The 26,968-nt window shown below is 46.7% G+C and overlaps 1 protein-coding gene across 3 annotated transcripts in view; it reads left to right on the forward strand.

Annotated features, from left to right (window-relative positions):
• The window catches only part of LOC110503785 (schwannomin-interacting protein 1), a 337,443-nt gene that overhangs the window by 253,599 nt on the left and 56,876 nt on the right, over positions 1–26,968 (forward strand). For 2 of the 3 annotated variants that reach the window (XM_036961845.1, XM_036961846.1), the window contains one exon: positions 23,467–24,252. In XM_036961845.1, the coding sequence (XP_036817740.1) occupies positions 23,467–24,252 (786 nt within the window). Of the gene's footprint in view, positions 1–17,469; positions 18,074–23,466; positions 24,253–26,968 lie in introns of those variants that run through there. The other variant, XM_036961847.1, reaches the window with a different exon arrangement.

A 26,968-nucleotide genomic window follows, 5' to 3' on the forward strand; every position in this document is an offset into this window, starting at 1 on the left:
GTGGCCAAAAAACTCTTGACCGGTTAAATAGGTACTTAACCAATTTAGAACTGAAGGCCAATCCACCTCTCCAGTCTGTCCAGAAAGACATCATGGTCAATGGTGTCATGCTTGACTAATACCCAGCCTAATGTTTGTTATCTTATCTCTGAAATGTGCAGCAAATTCGTCGCATTTAGATGTGGAGGAAAGTTCACATAGGTTTGCAGGGGTAGGATTTAACAGACCATCAATCGTGGAGAAGAGAACTCTGTAATTATTCTGATTATTAGTGATCAAGTTAGAAAAATGAGCCGTCTGGCATTTCGAATTGCCCTGTTTTAAATGAGAAGTTGCTCTCTCAGGATATCATAATAGACCTGCAACTTTGACTTTCTCAACTTCCACTTTGCCTTTCTGCGATTTCTCTTGAAATGATTAGTTTTCTCACTCATCCAAGGGGTTCTCTGTTTGGATGTGGCATTTTTCAACTTTACTGAAGCTATGGCATCAATGGTTGCCCTTAATTTGCCATTAAAGTTATAAACTAAATCATCACAAGAGGAAGGCAGAATTGCTGGTGGAGTATTGTTCATACACTCAATAAAATCTGTAGCAACTTCAGAGGTAAGATAGTTTTTCTTAATAATGCTTTCAGTATTAGCCTGTGCTAAGGGCAACAAGGTAGTAAAATATACAGTGTTGATCAGATAAAGCAACATCAACAATAGAGGGTACATGTATGTCAATAGAAAACCTCTTGGTAATAGCCAGATAACATTTAGACAGTATAACATGATGCTCGAAAGATCAAAAGTCGCCAAATGAAATGTCCTTACGGCTGAGAGCATGAGTAAAAATAGAGTCTGTCCTTCCACCCCTTTTCCCTTTTCTGATAGAGTATGAAATGATGTATTCTGGGGGGAGGGTTCAATAAGAGCGGCACTACAGTCTGAACACAGGCATGTTTTAGTGAGAAACATATGCAATCAACTTCCCGCTCAGTAATGAGGTCATTCACAAGAAAGGTTTTACTAGTGATTGATCTAACATGTAAAGTGCCATAATCAATGAGTCTGGGCCACTCTGCCCCTGGGGCATCTGCCTAGCGGTAACCAATTAATTAACAACCACTCTGCCCCTGGGGCATCTGCCTAGCGGTAACCAATTAATTAACAACCACTCTGCCCCTGGGGCATCTGCCTAGCGGTAACCAATTAATTAACAACCACTCTGCCCCAGGGGCATCTGCCTAGAGGTAACCAATTAATTAACAACCACTCTGCCCCTGGGGCATCTGCCTCACAGTAACCAATTAATTAGCAACCACTCTGTCCCTGGGACATCTGCCTAGAGATAACCAATTAATTAACAACCACTCTGCCCCTGGACCATCTGCCTCGCGGTAACCAATTAATTAACAACCACTCTGCCCCTGGGGCATCTGCCTAGCGGTAACCAATTAATTAACAACCACTCTGCCCCTGGGACATCTGCCTAGCGGTAACCAATTAATTAACAACCACTCTGCCCCTGGGGCATCTGCCTAGCGGTAACCAATTCATTAACAACCACTCTGCCCCTGGGGCATCTGCCTCGCGGTAACCAATTAATTAACGACAGACTGCCCGTCAGTCTCTGAAACAGTTTGCGATATTTAAATGATGGTGGTAGTGATGGAAACGACCTGCTAAACTGTGATTGCCGCAGAGGAGGGTGCCACTGGACGGCCGCTGGCTGTTGATATACACACAGGATCTGTGCTGACTCCCGTAGCTGGTAGGTCCATCTCAAGCGAGGCCAAGCTGTTTGATCTTCTCGGATAGATGGGTGACCAGACTGCCTCCTCGATCTCTTACACCTTGCGAGTGTCCAGTCTGCCATGGGCCGCAGAGTTGAGCTTCACATCTGTCTGGTGGATTGGGACAGATGAACGCCGCCCGACTCATGGAGGACGAGGCATTTAAAACTGAGATTGGGTTTGCCTGGGTTACAGCAATGTTGGTGTACAGAGAAAGTAGGTTTTCCTTTTCTCTCAGCTGAGCTAACAGCTAGAGGATCTCTTCCCTAAGCTTCTTGATGGTGATGCATTTAGGGCAGACTAATGCCTGTCCATTATCCAGTTCCACCGTATCTTCCTCTTGTGATTGTGTGGAAATAATATCACAACTGAAGCTATTGTTCCCAGCCGTGGATAAAAACACCTGTGGGCTAGCACAGCTAGCGTTAGCCTGCTCCGTTTTCATGATGGCTAGCAGCTAACTGCTACTTAACAGGAATCCGGGACACAAACTTGCCGTCCCAGCCATAAAGCTTGACGGAATCAGTAGCAAAACAAACTTTAGCTATGAATAAAAACAATTAATGAAAACAATTTCAGAAAAACAACAAGCTAAGTGTAGGAAGTATACTGTTATGTTGTACGCTCTGACCCAGACTCAGACACACGGCCAGCTCACATTTGATTGGTTTCACTGTGGTTAGCATTCTTTCTGAGGGACTGTAATGTGCAACAATAGGGCCTGTGTCTCTCTCTACCTTAGTTGTGATGCTGGGGTCTGTACTTGTCTGTGTTGCTGTGACAGTCCTGTCTCTCCCAGCCAGACGCTGCCCTGGACAGGCTGGGCTGGCGTGCTCTCGCCCCCCTGCAATAACTGTTTTGTTTGTACACTGTGATGCCTGCAGACCTTCTAATAATATGTTGTAGTGTACCACATCATCTGTGTGTGTGTGTGTGTGTGTGTGTGTGTGTGTGTGTGTGTGTGTGTGTGTGTGTGTGTGTGTGTGTGTGTGTGTGTGTGTGTGTGTGTGTGTGTGTGTGTGGATGGTCAGCGGGAGGTCAGTGTTCTGTACCCTGGTCATGTTCCACTCCCATCACAATTACAGGCTGATGGAAATCCATAATAACCGCTTAACTGGAGATAGTTAGTACAATGCTAATGTATCCCAGGAGTACCCCTGATCCAGCTAGCGTGGTGCGCCATGAAACAGGCTCATTAACTGTGTGTTTTTAGGGAGGGTTGGAAGAGGATGGTTCGTCTTTAGCTATCTCCTTTCCATTGGCGCTTAGACCTTGATCGACTTGACTTGGGATTATCCACCTGAGTATGTCCCAGAGGAGAGTGTGTGTGTGTGTGTGTGTGTGTGTGTGTGTGTGTGTGTGTGTGTGTGTGTGTGTGTGTGTGTCCACACCTGCGTTTTCTGCATACAGTGACCCTCATCCATTACCAATTAGTGGGTGATCGATAGGTTGTTGTTGTGATGCGGTGAGATTACTCAAACAGGCCTCTGCAGGACCAGTGACATTTCCCTTGCTAGGATCATGCTGACCCCTCCCTCCCTGGATAGGTGACCTTATTGTTCTGATTAGAACACAGCCCTGCTCTCCTCTATGGTATAAACAGGCCCACATAACAATCTCCCTCCCCCTCCACACTTACCTCTCTCTGCCCTCCCTCATTCCCCCTTCTTAAAAAAACTATGTAGTGCGAAAACTGCTGAATCTGACTCACAATCTGACATCTGTGGAACCTCATTTCCCTCCTCTCTGTTCTTCTGTTTCTTCTTGTTCTGAACAAGGTGAGCTGTTCTTTTATTTCAGCGGTGGTGGGATGGGAAGGGAGGGGGAGGAGAGAGGAGGGGAGTGGCTGTAGGAGCGTGACTTGGCTCTATCCTCAGATTCCCCCAAAAAACACACAACGCCTCTCTCACCCTTTCTGTTCCTTGTCTGAGCATCTTACCAGAGAGAGAGAGAGAGAGAGAGAGAGAGAGAGAGAGAGAGAGAGAGAGGGAGAGAGAGAGAGAGATATTATAGAAAGAGAGACTGCTGTAGTGCTCTTAACTTGTGATTCATTGTCTGCCCTCTGGTCCATTTCTGTCCATCTCTTCTCTCATCCCTCTCTCTCTAAGAAGCGTAATTACTGACCACTTAGGCTGAAAGGTCTGGCCGTAGGAACAAAGGGAGGAGCAGAGAGAGGGGGCGAGAGAGAGAGATCAAGGAATGATTCTGTTTTGTGTCAATGGCTCTAAAGCGTAGTCAGTCATTCACAGTGGGAATGTTAATGCCTCTGGACCTTTTGGCAGGCAGCCAAAACATGACGAGGGAAAACGACATTGGCTGGTTGCCACAAGGCATCTCTCTCAAAGGCTAAACATTCTCAACTTTTAAAGGACCAATGCAGCTGTTGTAATCTCAATATCAAAATGTCGTTTCTAGGTAACAATTAAAGGGATACTTGGGTATCTAGTAGATACCCATAGCATGCTAGTAGATACCCATAGCATGCTAGTAGATACCCATAGACTTCCAGTCATTGGCTAATGCTAGTTAGCATTGGCTGGGGAAACTACCTCTAACTTCCTTCATACTGGACACAGAGACATTAACATCGTATCCACAAGTTAATCGGACTCTGGGGAAGTAGATAAAGGGCATCTTTGCTAAAATCCCGAAGTATCCCTTCATGAACTTTACTGTGATTGTTTTCAATTAAAATGGTCAAAAAGCTTCTGAGCAAGGGCAATTTCTCAAGCAAGAATTTAACTAGGACTGTCTGAGTGTACTAATGCCACATTTGACATCTTATCCAGAGCGACTTACAGAAGCAGTTAGGATTAAGTGCCTTGCTCAAGGGGGCACCTTTACCTGGTCGGCTCAGGGATTTGAACCTTTCTGTTACTGGCCCAACGCTCTTAACCGCTAGGCTCCCTCTTGGTTCTTACACACACACGCACACACACACACACACAGCCATCCCTGAGATATAGCCGTTGAATTTGAGTCCGTAGCATCACATCTAGGTGATACACTGGGACGTGGTGGCAGTGAGTGGTACGGTTCTAGCAAGGGTGTAAAATGTGTTGGCAGCTGGTAGGAAGAATTTAGGTTTTAGCTAGAGTTTTGGTTCCACCAGAGGGGGAGAAGAAGCGTAAACCTGTCACACCTGTTTGCAGCCCGCTGTGCTTTTCCAGCCCACAGAACACATGCAGCCCACTGTGCTTTTCCAGCCCACAGAACATATGCAGCCCACTGTGCTTATCAGACAGCTTTTCCAGCCCTCAGAACACATGCAGCCCGCTGTACTTATCAAACAGCTTTCCCAACCCACAGAACACATGCAGCCCGCTGTGCTTATCAAACAGCTTTTCCAGCCCACAGAACACATGCAGCCCGCTGTACTTATCAAACAGCTTTCCCAGCCCACAGAACACATGCAGCCCGCTGTGCTTATCAGACAGCTTTTCCAGCCCACAGAACACATGCAGCCCGCTGTGCTTATCAGACAGCTTTTCCAGCCCACAGAACACATGCAGCCCGCTGTGCTTATCAGACAGCTTTTCCAGCCCACAGAACACATGCAGCCCGCTGTGCTTATCAGACAGCTTTTCCAGCCCACAGAACACATGCAGCCCGCTGTGCTTATCAAACAGCTTTTCCAGCCCACAGAACACATGCAGCCCGCTGTACTTATCAAACAGCTTTCCCAGCCCACAGAACACATGCAGCCCGCTGTGCTTATCAGACAGCTTTTCCAGCCCACAGAACACATGCAGCCCGCTGTGCTTATCAGACAGCTTTTCCAGCCCACAGAACACATGCAGCCCGCTGTGCTTATCAGACAGCTTTTCCAGCCCACAGAACACATGCAGCCCGCTGTGCTTATCAGACAGCTTTTCCAGCCCACAGAACACATGCAGCCCGCTGTGCTTATCAGACAGCTTTCCCAGCCCACAGAACACATGCAGCCCGCTGTACTTATCAGACAGCTTTTCCAGCCCACAGAACACATGCAGCCCGCTGTGCTTATCAGACAGCTTTCCCAGCCCACAGAACACATGCAGCCCGCTGTGCTTATCAGACAGCTTTCCCAGCCCACAGAACACATGCAGCCCGCTGTGCTTATCAAACAGCTTTTCCAGCCCACAGAACACATGCAGCCCGCTGTGCTTATCAGACAGCTTTCCCAGCCCACAGAACACATGCAGCCCGCTGTGCTTATCAGACAGCTTTTCCAGCCCACAGAACACATGCAGCCCGCTGTGCTTTTCCAGCCCACAGAACACATGCAGCCCGCTGTGCTTATCAGACAGCTTTCCCAGCCCACAGAACACATGCAGCCCGCTGTGCTTATCAGACAGCTTTCCCAGCCCACAGAACACATGCAGCCCGCTGTGCTTATCAAACAGCTTTTCCAGCCCACAGAACACATGCAGCCCGCTGTGCTTATCAGACAGCTTTCCCAGCCCACAGAACACATGCAGCCCGCTGTGCTTATCAGACAGCTTTTCCAGCCCACAGAACACATGCAGCCCGCTGTGCTTTTCCAGCCCACAGAACACATGCAGCCCGCTGTGCTTATCAGACAGCTTTTCCAGCCCACAGAACACATGCAGCCCGCTGTGCTTATCAGACAGCTTTTCCAGCCCACAGAACACATGCAGCCCGCTGTGCTTATCAGACAGCTTTTCCAGCCCACAGAACACATGCAGGCTGTCACCATACAGGCCAGACCTGGGCACTGGGGGAGGGGAGGGGGTGAAGGCTAAGGTGGCACAGGGGAAGAGGAAGCTTGTGCTGGGCATAAGAACACCCACCCCCAGCTCTCTCAGCTGGTGCCAGTATGGGAGGGAGCATGCATGACTTGCTCTGAGGTGAGAAGAGGCAGGGAGACGAGGCAAGGAGGTTTTGAGGGAGTAGAGAAGGAGGGAAAGATTAACAGACTGATGCGGGATGGCGGTTTGAAAGCTTCGGCTCTCTTCTCCCTCTCTCCTCTCAGAGGGGGCCCTCTGATGACGTTAGTGTCCATTAAAGTTTCAACGTGTTTACACAAGGTGAACACAGCCTCCAGCCATCCACCTTCAACCCCCCCCCCCCCCCCTTCCCCTCCTCCGAGAGATGGGAGATGGAGAGAGGTTTAGAAATAGGGAACGAGAGATGGGAGATGGAGAGAGGTTTAGAAATAGGGAACGAGAGATGAGAGATGGAGAGAGGTTTAGAAATAGGGAACGAGAGATGGGAGATGGAGAGAGGTTTAGAAATAGGGAACGAGAGATGGGAGATGGAGAGAGGTTTAGAAATAGGGAACGAGAGATGGGAGATTGAGAGAGGTTTAGAAATAGGGAACGAGAGATAAGAGATGGAGAGAGGTTTAGAAATAGGGAACGAGAGATGGGAGATGGAGAGAGGTTTAGAAATAGGGAACGAGAGATAAGAGATGGAAAGAGGTTTAGAAATAGGGAATGAGAGATGGGAGATGGATAGAGGTTTAGAAATAGGGAACGAGAGATGGGAGATGGAGAGAGGTTTAGAAATAGGGAACGAGAGATAAGAGATGGAAAGAGGTTTAGAAATAGGGAACGAGAGATGAGAGATGGAGAGAGGTTTAGAAATAGGGAACGAGAGATGGGAGATGGAGAGAGGTTTAGAAATAGGGAACGAGAGATGGGAGATGGAGAGAGGTTTAGAAATAGGGAACGAGAGATGAGAGATGGAGAGAGGTTTAGAAATAGGGAACGAGAGATGGGAGATGGAAAGAGGTTTAGAAATAGGGAACGAGAGATGGGAGACTGAGAGAGGTTTAGAAATAGGGAACGAGAGATAAGAGATGGAGAGAGGTTTAGAAATAGGGAACGAGAGATGGGAGATGGAGAGAGGTTTAGAAATAGGGAACGAGAGATAAGAGATGGAAAGAGGTTTAGAAATAGGGAATGAGAGATGGGAGATGGATAGAGGTTTAGAAATAGGGAACGAGAGATGGGAGATGGAGAGAGGTTTAGAAATAGGGAACGAGAGATAAGAGATGGAAAGAGGTTTAGAAATAGGGAACGAGAGATGAGAGATGGAGAGAGGTTTAGAAATAGGGAACGAGAGATGGGAGATGGAGAGAGGTTTAGAAATAGGGAACGAGAGATGGGAGATGGAGAGAGGTTTAGAAATAGGGAACGAGAGATGAGAGATGGAGAGAGGTTTAGAAATAGGGAACGAGAGATGGGAGATGGAAAGAGGTTTAGAAATAGGGAACGAGAGATGGGAGACTGAGAGAGGTTTAGAAATAGGGAACGAGAGATAAGAGATGGAGAGAGGTTTAGAAATAGGGAACGAGAGATGGGAGATGGAGAGAGGTTTAGAAATAGGGAACGAGAGATAAGAGATGGAAAGAGGTTTAGAAATAGGGAACGAGAGATGGAGAGAAATAAATAAAGAGAAGATGAAAGAGATAAAAGCGGAGGGAGGTAGAGATGGAGCAGAAGAAAAAGCAAGGAAGACAGAGAGAAGAAGACAGAGAGAAGAAGAAAGAGAGAAGAAGGGAGAGAGAAGAAGGGAGAGAGATGAAGGGAGAGAGATGAAGGGAGAGAGATGAAGGGAGGGAGAAGAAGGGAGAGAGAAGAAGGGAGAGAGAAGATGGGAGAGAGAATAAGGGAGAGAGAAGATGGGAGAGAGAAGAAGGGAGAGAGAAGAAGGGAGAGAGAAGAAGGGAGATAGAAGAAGGGAGAGAGAAGAAGGGAGAGAGATGAAGGGAGAGAGAAGATGGGAGAGAGAAGATGGGAGAGAGAAGATGGGAGAGAGAAGAAGGGAGAGAGAAGAAGGGAGCGGTTGAGAAGTGTGTTTATGCGTGATGGTGTCGATAATCTCTCCTCGAGCGTGGTTCAGTGTGGAACGGTCCCCGAGGGGCGCGAGGTGAGGCCTTTTTTCTGGAGAGAGCACACAGGGACCTCTCCGTTGTCCACTCTGGGTGTGACAGCACATACATTTCAGCTGGAGTGGCTCGCTGCCATTATGGCTCTCACGCATTAGTGGCTGCACAAGAGTGGCCTGCCTTTTTATCCATTACAGCTCTGAGTCCATCACAGTTGCTCGACTCGCTGTCATTAGTTAACCTAGTCTGGAGGAACTGCGCGGCGGAAAGCAACCTGCTAATATTTAGCCAAGGCTATTATAATATAAAGTGAGTGTACAAAAGATTAAGAACCCCCCCCCAAGTTGGCTGGATGACCTTTTGGTGGTGGACCATTCTTGATACACACAGGAAACTGTTGAGTGTGAAGAACCTGGCACCTACTACCTTACCCTGTTCAAAGGCACTTCAATCTTTTTACTTGCCCACTCACGCCCTGAATGGCACACATACTGTACACAATCCATGTCTCAATTGTCTCTTAAAAATCATTTTTTAACCTGTCTCCTCCCCTTCATCTACACAAATTGAAGTGGATTTAACATCAATAAGGGATCATAGCTTTCACCTGGATTCACCTGGTCAGTCTATGTCATGTATAGAGCAGGTGTCCATAATGTTTTGTGCACTCAGTGTATTATAGGCACTTTACAATGGAGTGTAATTAGTTGTTCCTACCTGTGTTTGTCAAACCAAACCCTAGCTCTTTAATTCAATCAAGCCCCTCCATTCTATAGTCTTTGCTCTATATCGGTATGGCTTTTCATGAATGGATTAAGTCTAATCATCCCTGTTGTACTTCATAATCCACTTCAAGTGCCTGACTATGAAAGTTCACTCTAGTTTAATATGATCTCATGTCCTTCCTGTCTCTTGGATTCCTTGTGTAATCTCTGAACATCGTTCTGTCAGAACTGTGACCTAGGCAGCCAACCCACACCCGTCTATCCACTGTACAGGATCCTCTTACAGTGATCACCATGAAAACAGATGTAGTCCACGGAGTGCTCCAAAGCGGCATTTGACAGCGAAAGGCACCCTCCATCCTTGTTGTGTCAAAAACCTAAAAGACAATTTCCCATTGTCTCCCTCCGTGAAGTGCAACGTTTAATTTCTTCCCCGACATCCCATCGGTCTTGCGAAAGGACTTGAGTGCCGTTTCTCTAAATGCGTTTGTTCTACTCACTAGCGCTCACCTCATCTTTTTTCTCTCTCTCTCTCTCCTGAATTGTTTAAACTTAAAGTGCTCCCTCACATCGCAAACAGTTGCTGTACACCTCGAAGCGGCACACGTTTGCTGCCTGTCTCGAGTACCTATCAGGACTAAAGGCGAATGCAGAGATCTTAAAATAACATATAATATAAGTCCTTTAGGGGTTCTTATCTGTTGCGTGTTGTTTTTGATGAGTCTTCATTTCAGGCTGTATAGTGCCCCAAAGTGGAGGTCATAATACAGATGAATATGTTGAATATTACATTATATTCAATATTACAATATTATTATTTCTGCATAAATTACTCATACAATTTGATCTGATCTTTATCTTAGTCACAACAATAGGCCAACACGGTCTGCTTAAACTAACAACACACAAACAATTATACCAATTTATGCAGAAATCCAGGTAATTCCAAAGGGATCACATACTTTTTCTTGCCACTGTATTGCTAAAAGTCACCGTGTCCCAGAGAGATCTAAACGTAACGCAGGGTAAGCCTACACAAAAAACTTATTTTAAGTGTTTCTAAAATCCTCTATGGGAAAAATGTATGGTGGAAAAACGACTAGGACCATTTCCCTATTTAACTGCTTGGTTTAATGTGTATTATGACTCATACTGTGGTGCTTTATTGGTCTCATTGCTATTCTGCTGTCTTGCATGCACCTACTGTAATACAGTACAATAACATAAGCATCAATGAATATGTGAATATGCATGATGATTGAGGGTAGATGCAGAGCTCATAATGCAATCATCCCCCTAGCCCTCTGTTGTCATTATGTGACTTATAGCCAAGAAACCAGATACAGTCTTCCTCTCTCTCTCTCTCTCTCTCGCTCATACTCTCTTTCTTGTCTTCCCATCTTTCACTCTTTAGCTCTCCTTATTTCCCTCTCATTTTCTATCCCCCCCTCCTCTCTCTCTCTTCCCTCCATCTCGCTTCTCTCCTCTTCCTCTCTCAGTCCGTCTGTCAGATGTGTTGTTGAGTTATGAGGATTTGTGTGAGTATGTGAAGCGGGACAGAGTGGGGTCTGGTGACTCCGAACAATGAATAATTGGTCTGGACAGCGTTCTGCCACCTTCCAGGTCCCCTGCTGTCGTCATGATGTCGCACAAACCTTGTCTACAGCCTGTCACCTCCTCCACCCACTCAGGTGTAATGGAGTTGTCACCTGTGATCTGATCTGAAGTCAACTGTGTTTAACCCTCTAATGGTTCAGGTTAGGATTGTTGGGAGGGTAATCTGATTCTAGACCTGTGTTCAGTGGGGCAATTTCAACTTGGAGCAACAACACACCTCAGTCGCAGACACACTGCCTTCCTCTCCCCCTCCCCTCCATGATTCGCTTTCTCTCTCCATCTTTTTATTCCCTCTCTAAATCAACTCCTCTCCCCCTGCGGATCTCTGCATTTAGTCATTTACGGCGAAGGTGGGGAATAGCAGGAGCGTTGCATGCTTAAAGCACCTGAGACGTGTTCCAATTTGGTGTGGGCAATAAATTGTGTGTACGTCGGGCAGGCAACTGTGTCCCTCGTTATCTGTAGTGCTGACAGGGCAGAGAGACAGAGATGGGCATTGAGGTGTGTCAGTCCAGCCAGCTGAGGGACCAGACACAGTCTGAGTCTCACAGTTTCGCTCTGACTTAAAGGACTAGTTCACTATTTTACAACTTGATGTTAGATGGTTTCTCACCCTGAAAGTATTCTATGGCCAGGAGAAACTGGAATCCGTGGTTCCGTTCCCCTAACCCTAACTTTAGCCACCGCTAGCAAAGAATCTATGGAAGTGATGGGGGCATGTGAGCCTGTATTTTTTTTATGGCCAAATCCCCTTTACGTAACATCAAATCAAATATGTAATTGATTTCAGCTGATTTGAACATTTTTCAAAACATGCTCACATGCCACCTTCACTTCCATAGATTTTTAGGTAGTGGTGGCTAAAGTTAGCTGAAGTTTGTAATGGCCGTTTTAGAGAAAATTGAACCATTTGTCCTGGTCCATAGACGACTTTCAAGGAAGGAACCATCTAACATCAAGTTGTAAAATAGTGAACTAGTCCTTTAACTGCTGGGCTAGCTGTTTTTTATGCCTTGTTGCAGAAAAGAGAAGGAACTCAAGAGAGAAGCTATGGCAATATAAATGTGTAGCTGTTGAGATTAGAGTTGCAAAGCTATCGGTAATTTACCAACGTTCATGGAATCTTCAGTAATTTTGGTAATTAACAGAAAATCTTTGGCAATCTTATCGGAACTTTGGTCATTTATACTTGAATACCTTGAAAAAATATATTAATATATATAGTATTAATTTATTATATTGGAGTCCATATTGTCCATGAGTTTCTAGTAGACTATATTGTTCAAGAGAAAATAGCCTAATTACTATATTGTTCAAGAGAAAATAGCTTAATTACTGAAAAAAAGCATCTAAACAACAATGGCATTATTTTTATTCACTCTGCAACTCTTCCAACTATTGACTTCTTTCACAACTTCCACCAGTTTGACGCCAAAACATTGACAACAAATACATATTGACATAGTCAATAAATAAAAAGTTAGTAAAATAATATATAAAGGATATTTCATGCTGAAACCTTCATATTAAACACCAATGGTATTCACTAAATGTATGGTTTATATGTAGGATGTTTTACAGCTTTGTCATACATTTTTTACATTTTTAAATCATATATTTCATATATTTTACATGTGTTAAGGCCACGCAGAAGGGCGAGAGATGATTACCGACACCTGTGATAATCTGAAATACCCAAACGGGCCACTAGATGTCTTGTGATAGATTACATAAAATCCTTGAAAGATACCAACATTCTGGTAGTTTACTGTTAAACTTTCAAAGTTTCCAGTAATAAACTCTCCCTTTGCAACCCTAGTTGATAGAGTGAGAGTGAGTCTCAGCCTTTTTGAAGAAATAATGTTGATACTATTCTGTATATTCTAACTATGATGTCTGTACGAGAGACAGGGAGAGAGGGAAGGAGAGAGAGGCAGGCGAGAGGATGTTAAACTGAGAAGTATCAGGACCCTAACAATAAAACGTTGAGTTCTCTCCACTTTGGTACAGGGTTAAAGGGCCTGAGGGACCATGCAGACCCGGGCCTATATTTCTCCCCCTCCCACAGGAGGCCTCTCCTGGCTTGGCTACTTTAGTTAATTACCATCCCCTGCCTTCCCTCTAATAAGCAGTAGCCTTCAGTTGGATGTAATCAGCCTGAAGTGGGCTTCCATCTTCTACTCCTACGCCGATCCTGATCTCTCCTGTCACACTGATGACTCAGGTCACAACTTAGAATTATAACTCATGAAGTTAATGAGCAAACTCTCTCAAACTTCACTGGTCGTATCCTTACGGGGCAGGGTAAATGTCAATTCTATTTACATTCAGTCAATTCAGGAGATAAACTGAAATTCCAATTCAAAAATGAAAATGTGCCATTTATTTTCAATTAATCTTCCATCAACACCATCATTCCACATGAATTCTACTCCTTTCGTATTATCTCCTGTCTGTCCTCTGTAGGCTGGTGGCAGTGCAAAACTGCAGATAGATGTGTCCATTCTGTTAAGGGTTTATAAGGTCTGCAGACACAAGATAGATGTGGAGCACTGCGGCTGGGTGACTGATTCACTCCTATTAAAACAAAGACATATTACACAAACTCAGCATTCCAATTATATTTCACCCAGGAAAGAACACTCCGCAGATAGGCTCCTGTTTGGAGTCTGATGTGCTTGTCATCTTAATGAATCTAATGAATGGCTTTCTACACTGTTCAGGGAAAAAATGTGCCACTTGATGTTTTTCTAGCAACTCATTTCGCACTTCGTTAACGGCTAACGTTGTTCATCATATCGAATGGTACATTGATAGAATCAGGTGTTAATCGTCAACCTAAATGTAAGCAGCTTTCCTCAGCTAACCCATCCTGCATGAAACAACATGAAACACACACACACACACACAACCCTACCCGCTTTCTCTAAACTCACATGGTTTTAACACAGAGGCAATTGTCACATGGTTAGGCTGAATACCTGTCTTTCACATACACTGTTGATTTTCAGTACCAGTGAGTCGTTTAGCCAGTCAAAGATCAGATCTCCATTGTGGACATCTGACATTCATCAATGACAGCCTGCCTCCCTCTCCCAATGCTCCCACAGGGTTTTGGTATTTGGTATCTTGGGGTAGAGGTAGTTGGTATCTGGGGACCGTTGCTCTGTAGCAGTCTCGGGTCTGGATTTTTTTTAGCCATCCGCCTAACAAGACATGGCAGGAGATTGTGACCTGAGAGGAGAGGGTTGTTAGAGTCCCCATGTGGGATTTAGTGTCTCCTAACCTAACTCAACTTAGTGTCTCCTAACCTTCCCCACTCAAGGCTTGAGGGTTGTACCACAGCCATGTCCAGTCCTGTTTTTGACGGTTCAGTGTCTGTTGTGTGGTTCAACTCGTCTTACTTCAAGGGGGTTCTTTTTATTCCTGCTCTTCTGACATGAAAGAAAAAGAGAGAGAGAGAGAAAGAGAGAGAGAGAGAGAGAGAGAGAGAGAGAGAGAGAGAGAGAGAGAGAGAGAGAGAGAGAGAGAAAGGGAGACTGTTCACCCTGTGTGGAAGCCTCCAAGGTCACTGTCTGTGTTCCTCCGTCAGAGTGGGTGAGTTCCTGACGAGGCAGACAGCTTCCATTTCTCAACGACTGTCAGGCGGTCTGTTTTTTAAATGCCTGTGAGACGGATATAAGCAGAGGAATGAATATGTTCTCTGTTTTTCCGAGTATTACCTGAAAGTTTTTTTTTCTAGCCCTTATCTCTCTGTCAGTAATAGGACCTCAGTGATATCTGTCAGATAGATAGTTTCACCATGCAGCCCAGCTTTGGGTGATTGGCAGATAGGCAGTTCCAGGTAGATCTGGGATGAATTCTATGCCCCTCCGAGCGCCCATATGACGGGTGAGGCCTGTTGGCTGGCAGTTTCATAGCCACCTCACTGTTCATTGGCACTGCAGGGCACAGTGATAGAAACACAACAGGGTTGAGGTGCCTGGGGTGAGCCGTACTGTGTGATGTTGACTGGTGAACTTCCTTTGACCGCCGGTCCTAAATCAAAAAGTACAGTAAAAGTCATCTGCAGTACGGTCTTCTTTTGAAGATTGGTTGAAGACATCGATCAAAAGCCTTCTGAGTGAACTGACATGGACATCTCTATCATGTCGTTGAAGATCTTCTCTGACGCTTCACAGATGTTTTCTGGTCCAATTTGTAAAGGGCAGAGAGGCATTTTGGATCAAATAATTGCTACGGCCTTTACTTGAAGGGAGGTAATAAAGGAACTTCAAGAAGGTTGGGTATCGCAGTTGAGGGTGTGGGGTTGTAAGTGTGGGGGGGTACGTAGAGGACTAAAACACACTAGATTAGCCTCCTGTTGACAAGCTAATTGCCTGGTGAGAGTGTTAACTCACCCACATCACGTTCCTCACTGGATGAGGAACCCAAAAGTGTCCCAGCTTCCCTAAAGGCATTTAACTATCTGGTAGCTCACTGCCTCTGTGACCAATTGGCGTTTGGGGGATCTGTCTGATGAGAAGTGGGGGAAGCGGGAAATATGGGAATGGGGGGGGGGGGGGGGGGGGGGGAGATAGCGATAGGGCCCCCGCTGCATCTCAATTTGGGGAGATCCCTGATGGTGGTGTCCCCTCTGTAGCGAGGAGAGTGTCTCAGTGAGGGGTCTTTGAAGTAGTGCTCTTTCATTACCAGGACTTAATCCTTTGTGCTGCTATTATATATTTATATATCTGCACACCGCTCCCATCCTCCTCCAATAAACTATGTTTAGAGGTTTAAATCTGGGCCGTGCAGCATATGTGTGTTATAGGTGGTTGTAATGCTCTGAGTCTTAATTTGATACCCATGTCTGAAAATGCTGTACTGAACAAAATTATAAACACAACATGCAACAATTTTTAAGATTTGACTGACTTACTGTTAATATAAGGAAATCAGTCAATTGAAATACATGAATTAGGCCCTAATCTATGGATTTCACATGACTGGGCAGGGGTGCAGCCAGGCTCACCCACAATGAGTTTTCCCCCACAAAAGGGCTTTATTACAGACATAAATACTCCTCAGCATCCCCCCTGAACCTCCACAGATGATCCCGCAGGTGAAGAAGCCTGATGTGTAGCTTCTGGGCTGGCATGGTTACACGTGGTCTGCGATTGTGAGGCCGGTTGGACGTACTGCCAAATTTTCTAAAACTATGTTTATTTCAATTCTCTGGCAACAGCTCTGGTGGACATTCCTGCAGTCAGCATGCCAATTGCACGCTCCCTCAAAACTTGAGATATCAGTGGCATTGTGTTGTGTGACAAAACTGCACATTTTAAAGTGGCCTTTTATTGTCCCCAGCACAAGGTGCACCTGTGTAATAATTATGGAGTTGAATCAGCTTCATGAGATGCCACATCTGTCAGGTGGATGTATTATCTTGGCAAAGGATAAATTCTCACTAACAGGAATGTAAATACATTTTTCCCCGACATTTGAGAGAAATAAGCTTTTTGTGCGTATGGAAAATGTGTTGGATTTTTTTTTCAGCTCATGAACCATGGGACCAACACTTTACATGTTGCGTTTATATTTTTGTTCAGTGTATATTTCCAGTTCCAATCATAAAACATGTCAGAGGAATAACAGGTTTGTGTTAACCCTGTCTCAACCTTGTGAGTGCAGCTGTCCATATGTGCATTCAACAGTGGTAAATCTCAGATGACATTTTGCCCACTGAGCACAGACATCAGTTCAACTACGACTTGTGAACTCGATGTGAAATCAACAAAACATTTCACCATGTCATTGGATTAAGGTTAAAAGATGGGTGAAAAAAAGACTAAATGCCCTTACGGTGATGATTTTTTTTGCAAAACCAATTAGTTTCCCACGTTGATTCAACGTCCTCACATTGATTTTTGGGATTAAAAGGACTTGGATATAATATTGATTCAACCAGTTTTTTCCCAGTGGATGTTCTTTACTACTTTTGGATAGAGGTAGTGCACTATATGGAGAATAGGCTTTGGCCAAAAGTGAGATGGAGAATGAGATGTCAGAGGACTCTAGCCAAAAGTAGAGCACTATATAGAATAGGGTGTGATTTAAGACACAGCCAATGAATTCTGTGGACAGTGCTGCCCAGTGCCACCCTACTGCATGGCAGTCTAGCAAAAGACTGAGACTAAACAGAGCTTGGTAACAAAACAGACCACAACCCTCTGGGCCAAAACACGGGTCTGTCCAGAAGACTAGATCTATTTTTATGATCCTCAACACAGCACTTCAGTTACAAAGGACATGACAGCAGTATCCTTGAGATGTCCAAGGCTGCTTATAGCTTATGTATTCACAGTGTGACAGAAACTGTTCCAAACCTATTCAGAGCACCAGGGCATCTTGAATTATTCAACTAGATATAGTGTTGGGCTCTTTCTTTCTCGTCTCTCGCTCTCGCTCTCTCTCTCTCTCTCTCTCTCTCTGCCTATATTTCTCTCTCTGGCTCTTTCCCTCAATATACCATTCGCAAGGTCAGTGAGTGCAGAAGGCAGGGCTACTGTTCTGTCGCCAGTTTGTCCTCAGAGCAGCCTGCTGGGATAGAGCGCTGGAGAAGTTGAGACGCCGCTGTGGCAGGGAGCTTCTTTGCTTGTGTGTGAGCGTTAAGTTGAATGCACTGGAAAGCAGAGATACGTGCGAGGCTGACTTGTGCGGACGACAAAAACGCGCGGAGAAAGACACGTTCACATTCTCTCGCCAATCACTCTGTGAGTTTGTGAGTGCATGCGCTGAACAGTAGAAGCGACGTTTGACGTCTGTACCGGGAAAGAAGAGAGGAGAGGCGATCTGGGAGCGCGCAATTCTTTTTTAACTCATCTATTTTAACGTGTCTTTTTTTTTAAACTCATTCTCGGGAGGGCTCAGGGGTTGGGCTCCGCGGCGGATACACACAGAGCAATGACTGGACTGGCATACGCTCTCAACAATCTACCGGCTTTCTCTAATATCTCCGGGTAGCGGATAATATCCTTACCATCTCCCGAGTGTACTGACAAATAAAGACCCAATTGTTGACTGGTATTGACTTTAAAATGTCTTGAGACAAGAGATCTTACAGAGAAAATGACAGTAAGTATTGGTGCTGCGTTTGTTGTTATGACTATTCAACCCATAGGCTGGGCTATTTGCGTTACCTTAATTTAGGTCTTCTATAGGTCATCGGTCATACTAGATTTATTTAGAATAGGATGTTTTCTGTCATTCAGACATTTTAATATAGGGCGTTTGCAGGTTAGTAGACTATCATTAGTACAGTCGGTGCTTGAGCTGGTTTACTATAGGATATAGTCTTATTCAATAGCCTATATCAGCCTAACCATGGAGGGGTAAACATTGTTTATTGATATGTAGTGCAGTGTGGTCTATTGATAGGAAACCTGTCGTCAGTGTGGACTCGTTATTTTGGTTGTCATCTGCGTTGTTAAATTGGATGGTACTGTCACCGCTGTTGCCGGGGGATATGAGATTTTCCCGTTACTTTTTTTGGGAACATTACATCATTTGAGGATGAATGACTCTGCAGATGGCTATTTCCGCTCTATCTGTTTATGAAGTTGATACAGTATTTACATGCATTAAAGGCTTGTATTAATTGGCATCGAACACACTTTACCACAGCGGGTAGGCTATTGCTCAGAGCAGAGGTTTGGGTAACCTAAATGACACCGTGAGGCATGGGCGTTAAATGTAATGACCATTTAGCCTAATAAGCAAGTGCAAACTGGTTTTGTAGCTCATTCAAAAGTACATTAAAACGACAGGGGTTTATTATTGTGGCCAGTGTCCCCTCCAAGACACGAATTAAACCCAAAACACCCGCCTTGCTGTCGGGGTGGGGTTCCGCGCAGCTGTCAATTTGCATGTATTGTACGGCCAAATCCACCCAGTGTAGGCTACGAGGTTAATCGGAGAGAGGATGAACCAAAGCGGGGCCCACCGCTCCCCCGCCCGGATGTCTTGACGGGATTTTTCTCCTTCTGAATCACTTTAAATAATAAGGCTACACATTTTACACGGACTCAAATGAACCGACGCCAAACATTGTATTAATATGATAATACAGGAGCTGGAAGCGTCACTTTAATTCCGACGTGTTTGATAGGCCTAGAGCTGTTCTATTCTTTTTAGAATTATACAGGCTACGCTACACTCATTCCCACCAATTGAGCCGTTGCCCTTTTAACGACTCGCAGGTTGAGATTTAAAACGGATTCCCACGGCTTCACCACTATAGGCTAAAGTGGTAGCCTACTTTAATGGCTGGAGCTAAAGGAAACACGCCATGATCCCTTATCTAGCTTCTTAGTTATAATGTACAGAGTAGGCTAATATAATCGTTTTTGAATAATCTTGGAATGGCAGGCAGACTTTCGAATAAAAGCAACCGGATGGATCATTGTAGCCACATTGTAACGAACGCGCACCACTCTTTAAACGCCTGCGCATGGATTCGTGACCTCGTGTAGGCGATGTGTCACATGTAGCCTACACAACATTCTGATCTCGAATCTTAATCATAAACGTGACTGGACTCGGGGATATGGGGCGAGGTGCAGGATGCGCGCATATGTCCCCCCGCCTAGATGTCAACTAGCCCACTACGACATTGACACGAGGTGCAAGCTATCAATCGGTGTGTCAACCCCCTTTTCAGATGTTGTCCTTGTTAAAATAGTCCACATTCACAATATAAAATCAATGTAACGAAACATTCCCATTTTGCAGAGAGTGTGAGTTACAGTGAGCCACTATTGCCAACAGCTCGACTGTTGCCAGCCTGACCCCCCCTCCAGATTATACTGGTTTGTCTGGGTCTGGGAGAAGAAATGAAATAGAAGTCCCGGTGGATGTAGGGAGGGGGTGTCAGAAAGGATTAGAACAATCTATCAAACATGGATCTTTACTATAAAGAGATTGTATGGTTGTTGCCTAGAATGAGCAAAGAATTATAAAGATACTGAAATAGTTTTTAAATCCAAGTCTTTGGATGGAACAATGGTCCACGTTCCATAAAAAAAAAGGTTCATTAGGTCTGAATGAAGTTGTGTTCTGTATAGTTACACTGCGTCAATAAATTGAACCTCTCTAAGGAGTTGAGTCACAGTTTTGAATTCAACTGGCGACTAACATCAGTGATGACACAGACATAAAGTTAGGTGTGCTGTGTATAGATTAGGTGCTGGTATCATTTAATCTGCAGGTCTGCTTATAAACTGCATATTAACCGTTATTACATAGTTATAAGCAGACCTTAAATATTAACTAGTGGATACCATGTTTATGTCTCTGTGTCCAGTATGAAGGAAGTTAAGAGGTCGTTTCCCCAGCCAATGCTAACTAGCGTTAGCGCAATTCTTGGAAGTCTATGGGTATCTACTAGCATGCTAAGTATCCCTTTAAGATAAGTCTTACCGAATGTGGTTGGTGGAAAAAAGGGTTACTGTTGAGGTGCTTGTCTCTGTTGGTGGTTGTACTGATTGTTTTTAATGTCAGGGTTTGCCATTTTTGTATTCAAATGTATTGCAATCATTTAATCAACACTTTGTGAACTCCATTCTTTGGTGTATTTCAAAATGAACAGGCCACAAGAAAAATGAAGGACAATAAACACCATCAATCAATCAGTCTTAGTGTGTTGGATGCATAACAATTCGTTTTTTCCAGTTGTGACTTTGAATAAATTGCTGCTGCTTGTTTTTCATTAACTTTTAAAAGTGATGCCAGGCGCTGTGTTAATGCAGCCGCTGAAAATAAGAGGTGAAAACACCCAAAGAGGTTCAGGTCACGCTGAGATTTGTGGAGGCCCATAAACAAGGTGGGCATTTTCATTAAGTTGGTAATCAATCAGACAGTGATTACTCTGGCACTGGACAACAACAACAACACACACTGTGGCCTCACACTGCAGACAGTCAAGGTTAGACAGCCACCCTGGACTCATCCGTTTAAGTCACTCACAGCCACTGCAATGCATGTTATATATAAAGCCATGGCAGTGGCATTCACCTCGGGACGATTGGAGAAAGATATTGGTATTCCTCACATTGACCATTATTGTTGGGAAGACTTTGCCAAAGACACAGATAAGGAAATACATTGTGACAGCATCTGCCTCTGATTAACAATCGGAAATGGGAAACTATGTGATACGTGTGATGATAGGAGAAATCACTGCTCTCTCTCTCTCTCTCTCTGGCTCAGCTGTTACAATGCAAACCTCAGATATGAACAAACAGGAGGAGAGAGTCAGTCTGAGAGGAGAGGAGAGATTGGGTCTGGGAGGAGAGGAGAGTGGGTCTGGGAGGAGAGAGTGGGTCTGGGAGGAGAGAGAGTGTGTCTGGGAGGAGATAGTGGGTCTGGGATGAGAGGAGAGGTTGTCTCAGGGAGGAGAGGAGATAGTGTATCTGGGAGGAGAGTAGAAGTTGTCTCAGAGAGGAGAGATTGTGTCCGGGAGGAGAGAAGAGAGTGTATCTGGGAGGAGAGGAGAGGTTGTCTCAGGGAGGAGAGATTGTGACCAGGAGGTGAGGAGAGGTTGTCTCAGGGAGTAGAGGTTGTCTCAGGGAGGAGAGGAGAGGAGCAGTTGTCTCAGGGAGGAGAGGAGAGGTTTTCTCAGAGAGGAGAGGGTGTGTCTGGGAGGAGAGGAGAGGTTGTCTCAGAGAGGAGAGAATGTGTCTGGGAGGAGAGGTTGTCTCAGGGAGGAGAAGAGAAGAGAGTGTGTCTGGGAGGAGAGGAGAGGTTGTCTCAGGGAGGAAAAGAGAAGAGAGAGTGTGTCTGGGAGGAGAGATTGTCTAAGGGAGGAGAAGAGAAGAGTGAGTGTGTCTGGGAGGAGAGGAGAGGTTGTCTCAGGGAGGATAAGAGAAGGGAGAGTGTGTTTGGGAGGAGAGGGGAGGTTGTCTCGGAGAGGAGAGGAGAGAGTGTGCCTGGGAGGAGAGGAGAGGTTGTCTCAGGGAGGATAGGAGAGGTTGTCTCAGGGAAGAGAGGAGAGGTTGTCTCAGAGAGGAGAGATTGTGTCCTGGAGGAGAGGTTGTCTCAGGGAGGAGAGGAGAGAGTGTATCTGGGAGGAGAGGAGAGGTTGTCTCAGGGAGAAGAGGAGAGAGTGTATCTGGGAGGAGAGGAGAGGTTGTCTCAAGGAGGAGAGATTGTGTCCGGGAGGAGAGGTTGTCTCAGGGAGGGGAGGAGAGGTTGTCTCAGGGAGGAGAGGAGAGGATGTCTCAGGGAGGAGAGGAGAGAGTGTGTCTGGGAGGAGAGGAGAGGTTGTCTCAGGGAGGACAAGAGAAAAGAGAGTGTGTCTGGGAGGAGAGGAGAGGTTGCCTCAGGGAGGAGAGGAGAGGTTGTCTCAGGGAGGAGAGGAGAGGTTGTCTCAGGGAGGAGAGGAGAGATTTTCTCAGAGAGGAGAGTGTGTCTGGGAGTAGAGGAGAGGTTGTCTCAGGGAGGAGAAGAGAAGAGAGTGTGTCTGGGAGGAGAGGAGAGGTTGTCTCAGGGAGGATAAGAGAGGAGAGGAGAGGAGGAGAGGTTGTCTCAGAGAGGAGAGAGTGTTCCTGAGATGAGAGGAGAGGTTGTCTCGGGGAGGAGAGGAAAGGATGTCTCAAGGAGGATAGGAGAGGTTGTCTCAGGGAGGAGAGGAGAGGTTGTCTCAGGGAGGAGAGGAGACGTTGTCTCAGGGAGGAGAGGAGAGGTTGTCTCAGGGAGGAGAGGAGAGAGTGTGTCTGGGAGGAGAGGTTGTCTCAGGGAGGAGAGGAGAGGTTGTCTCAGGGAGGAGAGGAGAGGTTGTCTCAGGAAGGAGAGGAGAGGTTGTCTCAGGGAGGAGAGGAGAGAGTGTGTCTGGGAGGAGAGGTTGTCTCAGAGAGGAGAGAGTGTGTCTGGGAGGAGAGGTTGTCTCAAAGAAGAGAGATTGTGTCTGGGAGGAGAGGTTGTCTCAGGGAGGAGAGGAGAGAGTGTGTCTGGGAGGAGAGGTTGTCTCAGAGAGGAGAGAGTGTGTCTGGGAGGAGAGGTTGTCTCAGAGAGGAGAGAGTGTGTCTGGGAAGAGAGGTTGTCTCTGGGAGGAGAGAAGAGGATGTCTCAAGGAGGATAGGAGAGGTTGTCTCAGGGAGGAGAGGAGTGGTTGTCTCAGAGAGGAGAGGAGAGGAGAGAGTGTGTCTGCGAGGAGAGTAGAAAGTGCGTCAGAGAGGGACTGAAACGGTGCCAAGGAAATTAATGTAGAGGAAGGAAGTTCTACCGGGGCAGGAAGTGTTCTGTGGTTGTTGGTCTCAAACCACAACAGTAATCTCTGTATGCACACTTCCCTAAATTCTCTGTTTGTGTCCCTCTCTTCCTCTCCCTCTCTCTTTCAACCTCTATCTTTATCTCAATATCATCATTTCTCTTTCCAACCACATTGTTTCTTACCTCTATTTATATCTCTTTTTCTCCATTCCTCCTCTCTCCCACCTTTCTCTCCATCCCTGTTTCTCTCTCCACTGCAGGACTACCGGGAGGATGGCATGGACTTGGGGAGCGACGCCTCCAGTCGCTCCAGCTCCGAGTCCAACTCCAACAAGGTGACACCCTGTTCTCCCTCCTTAGACCTGGCATGCCTGGAGGACTACAAGTCCTCCCCATCCCTGGAACTGGCAACCTTAGAAGGGGACTACAAATCCTCTCCCTCCCTGGATCTGGCAACCCTGGAGGATGAGGACTATGAGGAGGATGAGGACTACCAGGAGTACAAGAAGAAGGTGATTGAGGAGTGGAAGAGCGAGTACGGGGACGACTACAGCTCCCAGCAGGCCCCTGGCCAGGAGGAGGGTGGGGTTGTGGTAGGTGCGCCAGGCGGAGGCTTCAGGAAGCCAGTGAACAGCCGCAGCCTGGCCGAGGAGTTCCAGGATGTGAAGCCTCCACCCCTTCCTGCTCACAGTGGACACACAGCCACCTTCGCTGCTGCCGTGCCTGAGGAACTGAAACAGAATGGCAACCTGATCCTGCCCCACTCCCCTACCAGGCCAGTACCCAGGGGCACGGGGGCCACCAAGCCCAGCCACAGGCGCTCCAGCCGGGTCAGAGGCGGAGTTGGAGGAGGGGGTGTTGGTGGAGGAGGAGGAATAGGAGGACGGATGGGGGGATACAGAGAGGAGGAGATTGTGGAGGAAGAGTCCCTGCCCACCATGGACTGGGCAGCTCTGGAGAGACACCTGGCGGGGCTGCAGAGCAGAGAGCAGGAGAACCAGAACCTCAATCACAACCACAGCCTGGGAAAGACCGCCTACACCTCAGTGAGTGGAGACGTTTGTCCGTGTGTATGCAGGCATGTCTGTGTGTGTTTGCGATTTCTGAGACTTGGTGTTGGATGGTGTAGGATGAAGCATGGAAGCGTGTCAGTTGTGAGGATGTCAATCATGGTGGTGGATGGTGTAGGATGAAGCATGGAAGTGTGTCAGTTGTGAGGATGTCAGTCATGGTGGTGGATGGTGTAGGATGAAGCATGGAAGCGTGTCAGTTGTGAGGATGTCAGTCATGGTGGGACAAATCAAGCCAAATATTGTATGAAGTGGTGCGTGAAAATCCCTCAGACATGGAAAGAGGTTGTGGGTCACTGGGCCTGTGCTATTGTTGGTTTCACAGATAGTAGAACGCTGGTATTTATACGGGCAATAATTGCAACAGCACAATATATCTCCAGACTCCAGGTTCTAAAGGACTCCCACCCTGCTGTGTGTGTGTGGGTTGTTGAACATGTTCACTGTCTTGTTTTCCTGCTTTCTCTGTGATCCCTGAGGATTGCGTCATGCGGTAATCCGACAGTTATCTGTGTCAGGTGGACTTGGGGAATATTATATGTGTGCAGGAATGCTGGGATAAGGAGAGATTAGTGGGGTAATGTGGCACTAAGCTATGTGCTGCTGCTAGCTGTGTGCTGCTGCTAGCTGTGTGCTGCTGCCAGCTATGTGCTGCTGCTAGCTATGTGCTGCTGCTAGCTGTGTGCTACTGCCAGCTGTGTGCTGCTGCCAGCTATGTGCTGCTGCTAGCTGTGTGCTGCTGCTAGCTGTGTGCTGCTGCTAGCTATGTGCTGCTGCTAGCTATGTGCTACTGCCAGCTTTGTGCTGATGCTAGCTGTGTGCTGCTGTCAGCTACAGTATGTGCTGCTGCTAGCTATCTGCTGCAGCCACCGGTGTGCTGCTGCTGCCAGCTACAGTATGTGCTGCTGCTAGCTATGTGCTGCTTCCAGCTGTGTGCCGCTGCATGGAGTCCTGACTCCTTCTCAGCTCCCAGTCAGTCTGCAGGGCTGGAGGAGCATGGTAAAACACAACAGGGCTGGAGGAGCATGGTAAAACACTGCAGGGCTGGAGGAGCATGGTAAAACACTGCAGCTGGAGGAGCATGGTAAAACACTGCAGCTGGAGGAGCATGGTAAAACACTGCAGCTGGAGGAGCATGGTAAAACACAACAGGGCTGGAGGAGCATGGTAAAACACTGCAGCTGGAGGAGCATGGTAAAACACTGCAGCTGGAGGAGTATGGTAAAACACTGCAGCTGGAGGAGCATGGTAAAACACTGCAGCTGGAGGAGCATGGTAAAACACTGCAGCTGGAGGAGCATGGTAAAACACTGCAGCTGGAGGAGCATGGTAAAACACTGCAGGGCTGGAGGAGCATGGTAAAACACTGCAGCTGGAGGAGCATGGTAAAACACTGCAGCTGGAGGAGCATGGTAAAACACTGCAGCTGGAGGAGCATGGTAAAACACTGCAGCTGGAGGAGCATGGTAAAACACTGCAGGGCTAGAGGAGCATGGTAAAACACAACAGGGCTGGAGGAGCATGGTAAAACACAACAGGGCTGGAGGAGCATGCTAAAACACAACAGGGCTGGAGGAACATGGTAAAACACTGCAGCTGGAGGAGCATGGTAAAACACTGTAGCTGGAGGAGCATGGTAAAACACTGCAGCTGGAGGAGCATGGTAAAACACTGCAGCTGGAGGAGCATGGTAAAACACTGTAGCTGGAGGAGCATGGTAAAACACTGCAGCTGGAGGAGCATGGTAAAACACTGCAGGGCTGGAGGAGCATGGTAAAACACTGCAGCTGGAGGAGCATGGTAAAACACTGCAGCTGGAGGAGCATGGTAAAACACTGCAGCTGGAGGAGCATGGTAAAACACAACAGGGCTGGAGGAGCATGGTAAAACACAACAGGGCTGGAGGAGCATGGTAAAACAGGGCTGGAGGAGCATGGTAAAACACTGCAGCTGGAGGAGCATGGTAAAACACAACAGGGCTGGAGGAGCATGGTAAAACACAACAGGGCTGGAGGAGCATGGTAAAACACAACAGGGCTGGAGGAGCATGGTAAAACACTGCAGGGCTGGAGGAGCATGGTAAAACACTGTAGCTGGAGGAGCATGGTAAAACACAACAGGGCTGGAGGAGCATGGTAAAACACAACAGGGCTGGAGGAGCATGGTAAAACACTGCAGCTGGATGAGCATGGTAAAACACTGCAAGGCTGGAGGAGCATGGTAAAACACTGCAGGGCTGGAGGAGTATGGCAAAACACTGCAGCTGGAGGAGCATGGTAAAACACTGCAGCTGGAGGAGCATGGTAAAACACTGCAGCTGGAGGAGCATGGTAAAACGCTGCAGGGCTGGAGGAGCATGGTAAAACACAACAGGGCTGGAGGAGCATGGTAAAACACTGCAGCTGGAGGAGCATGGTAAAACACTGCAGGGCTGGAGGAGCATGGTAAAACACTGCAGCTGGAGGAGCATGGTAAAACACTGCAGCTGGAGGAGCATGGTAAAACACTGCAGCTGGAGGAGCATGGTAAAACACTGCAGGGCTGGAGGAGCATGGTAAAACACAACAGGGCTGGAGGAGCATGGTAAAACACTGCAGGGTTGGAGGAGCATGGTAAAACACTGCAGGGCTGGAGGAGCATGGTAAAACACTGCAGCTGGAGGAGCATGGTAAAACACTGCAGGGCTGGAGGA

The sequence above is a fragment of the Oncorhynchus mykiss genome, chromosome 24 (assembly GCF_013265735.2).
Source record: "Oncorhynchus mykiss isolate Arlee chromosome 24, USDA_OmykA_1.1, whole genome shotgun sequence".
NCBI classification, from domain to species: Eukaryota; Metazoa; Chordata; class Actinopteri; order Salmoniformes; family Salmonidae; genus Oncorhynchus; species Oncorhynchus mykiss.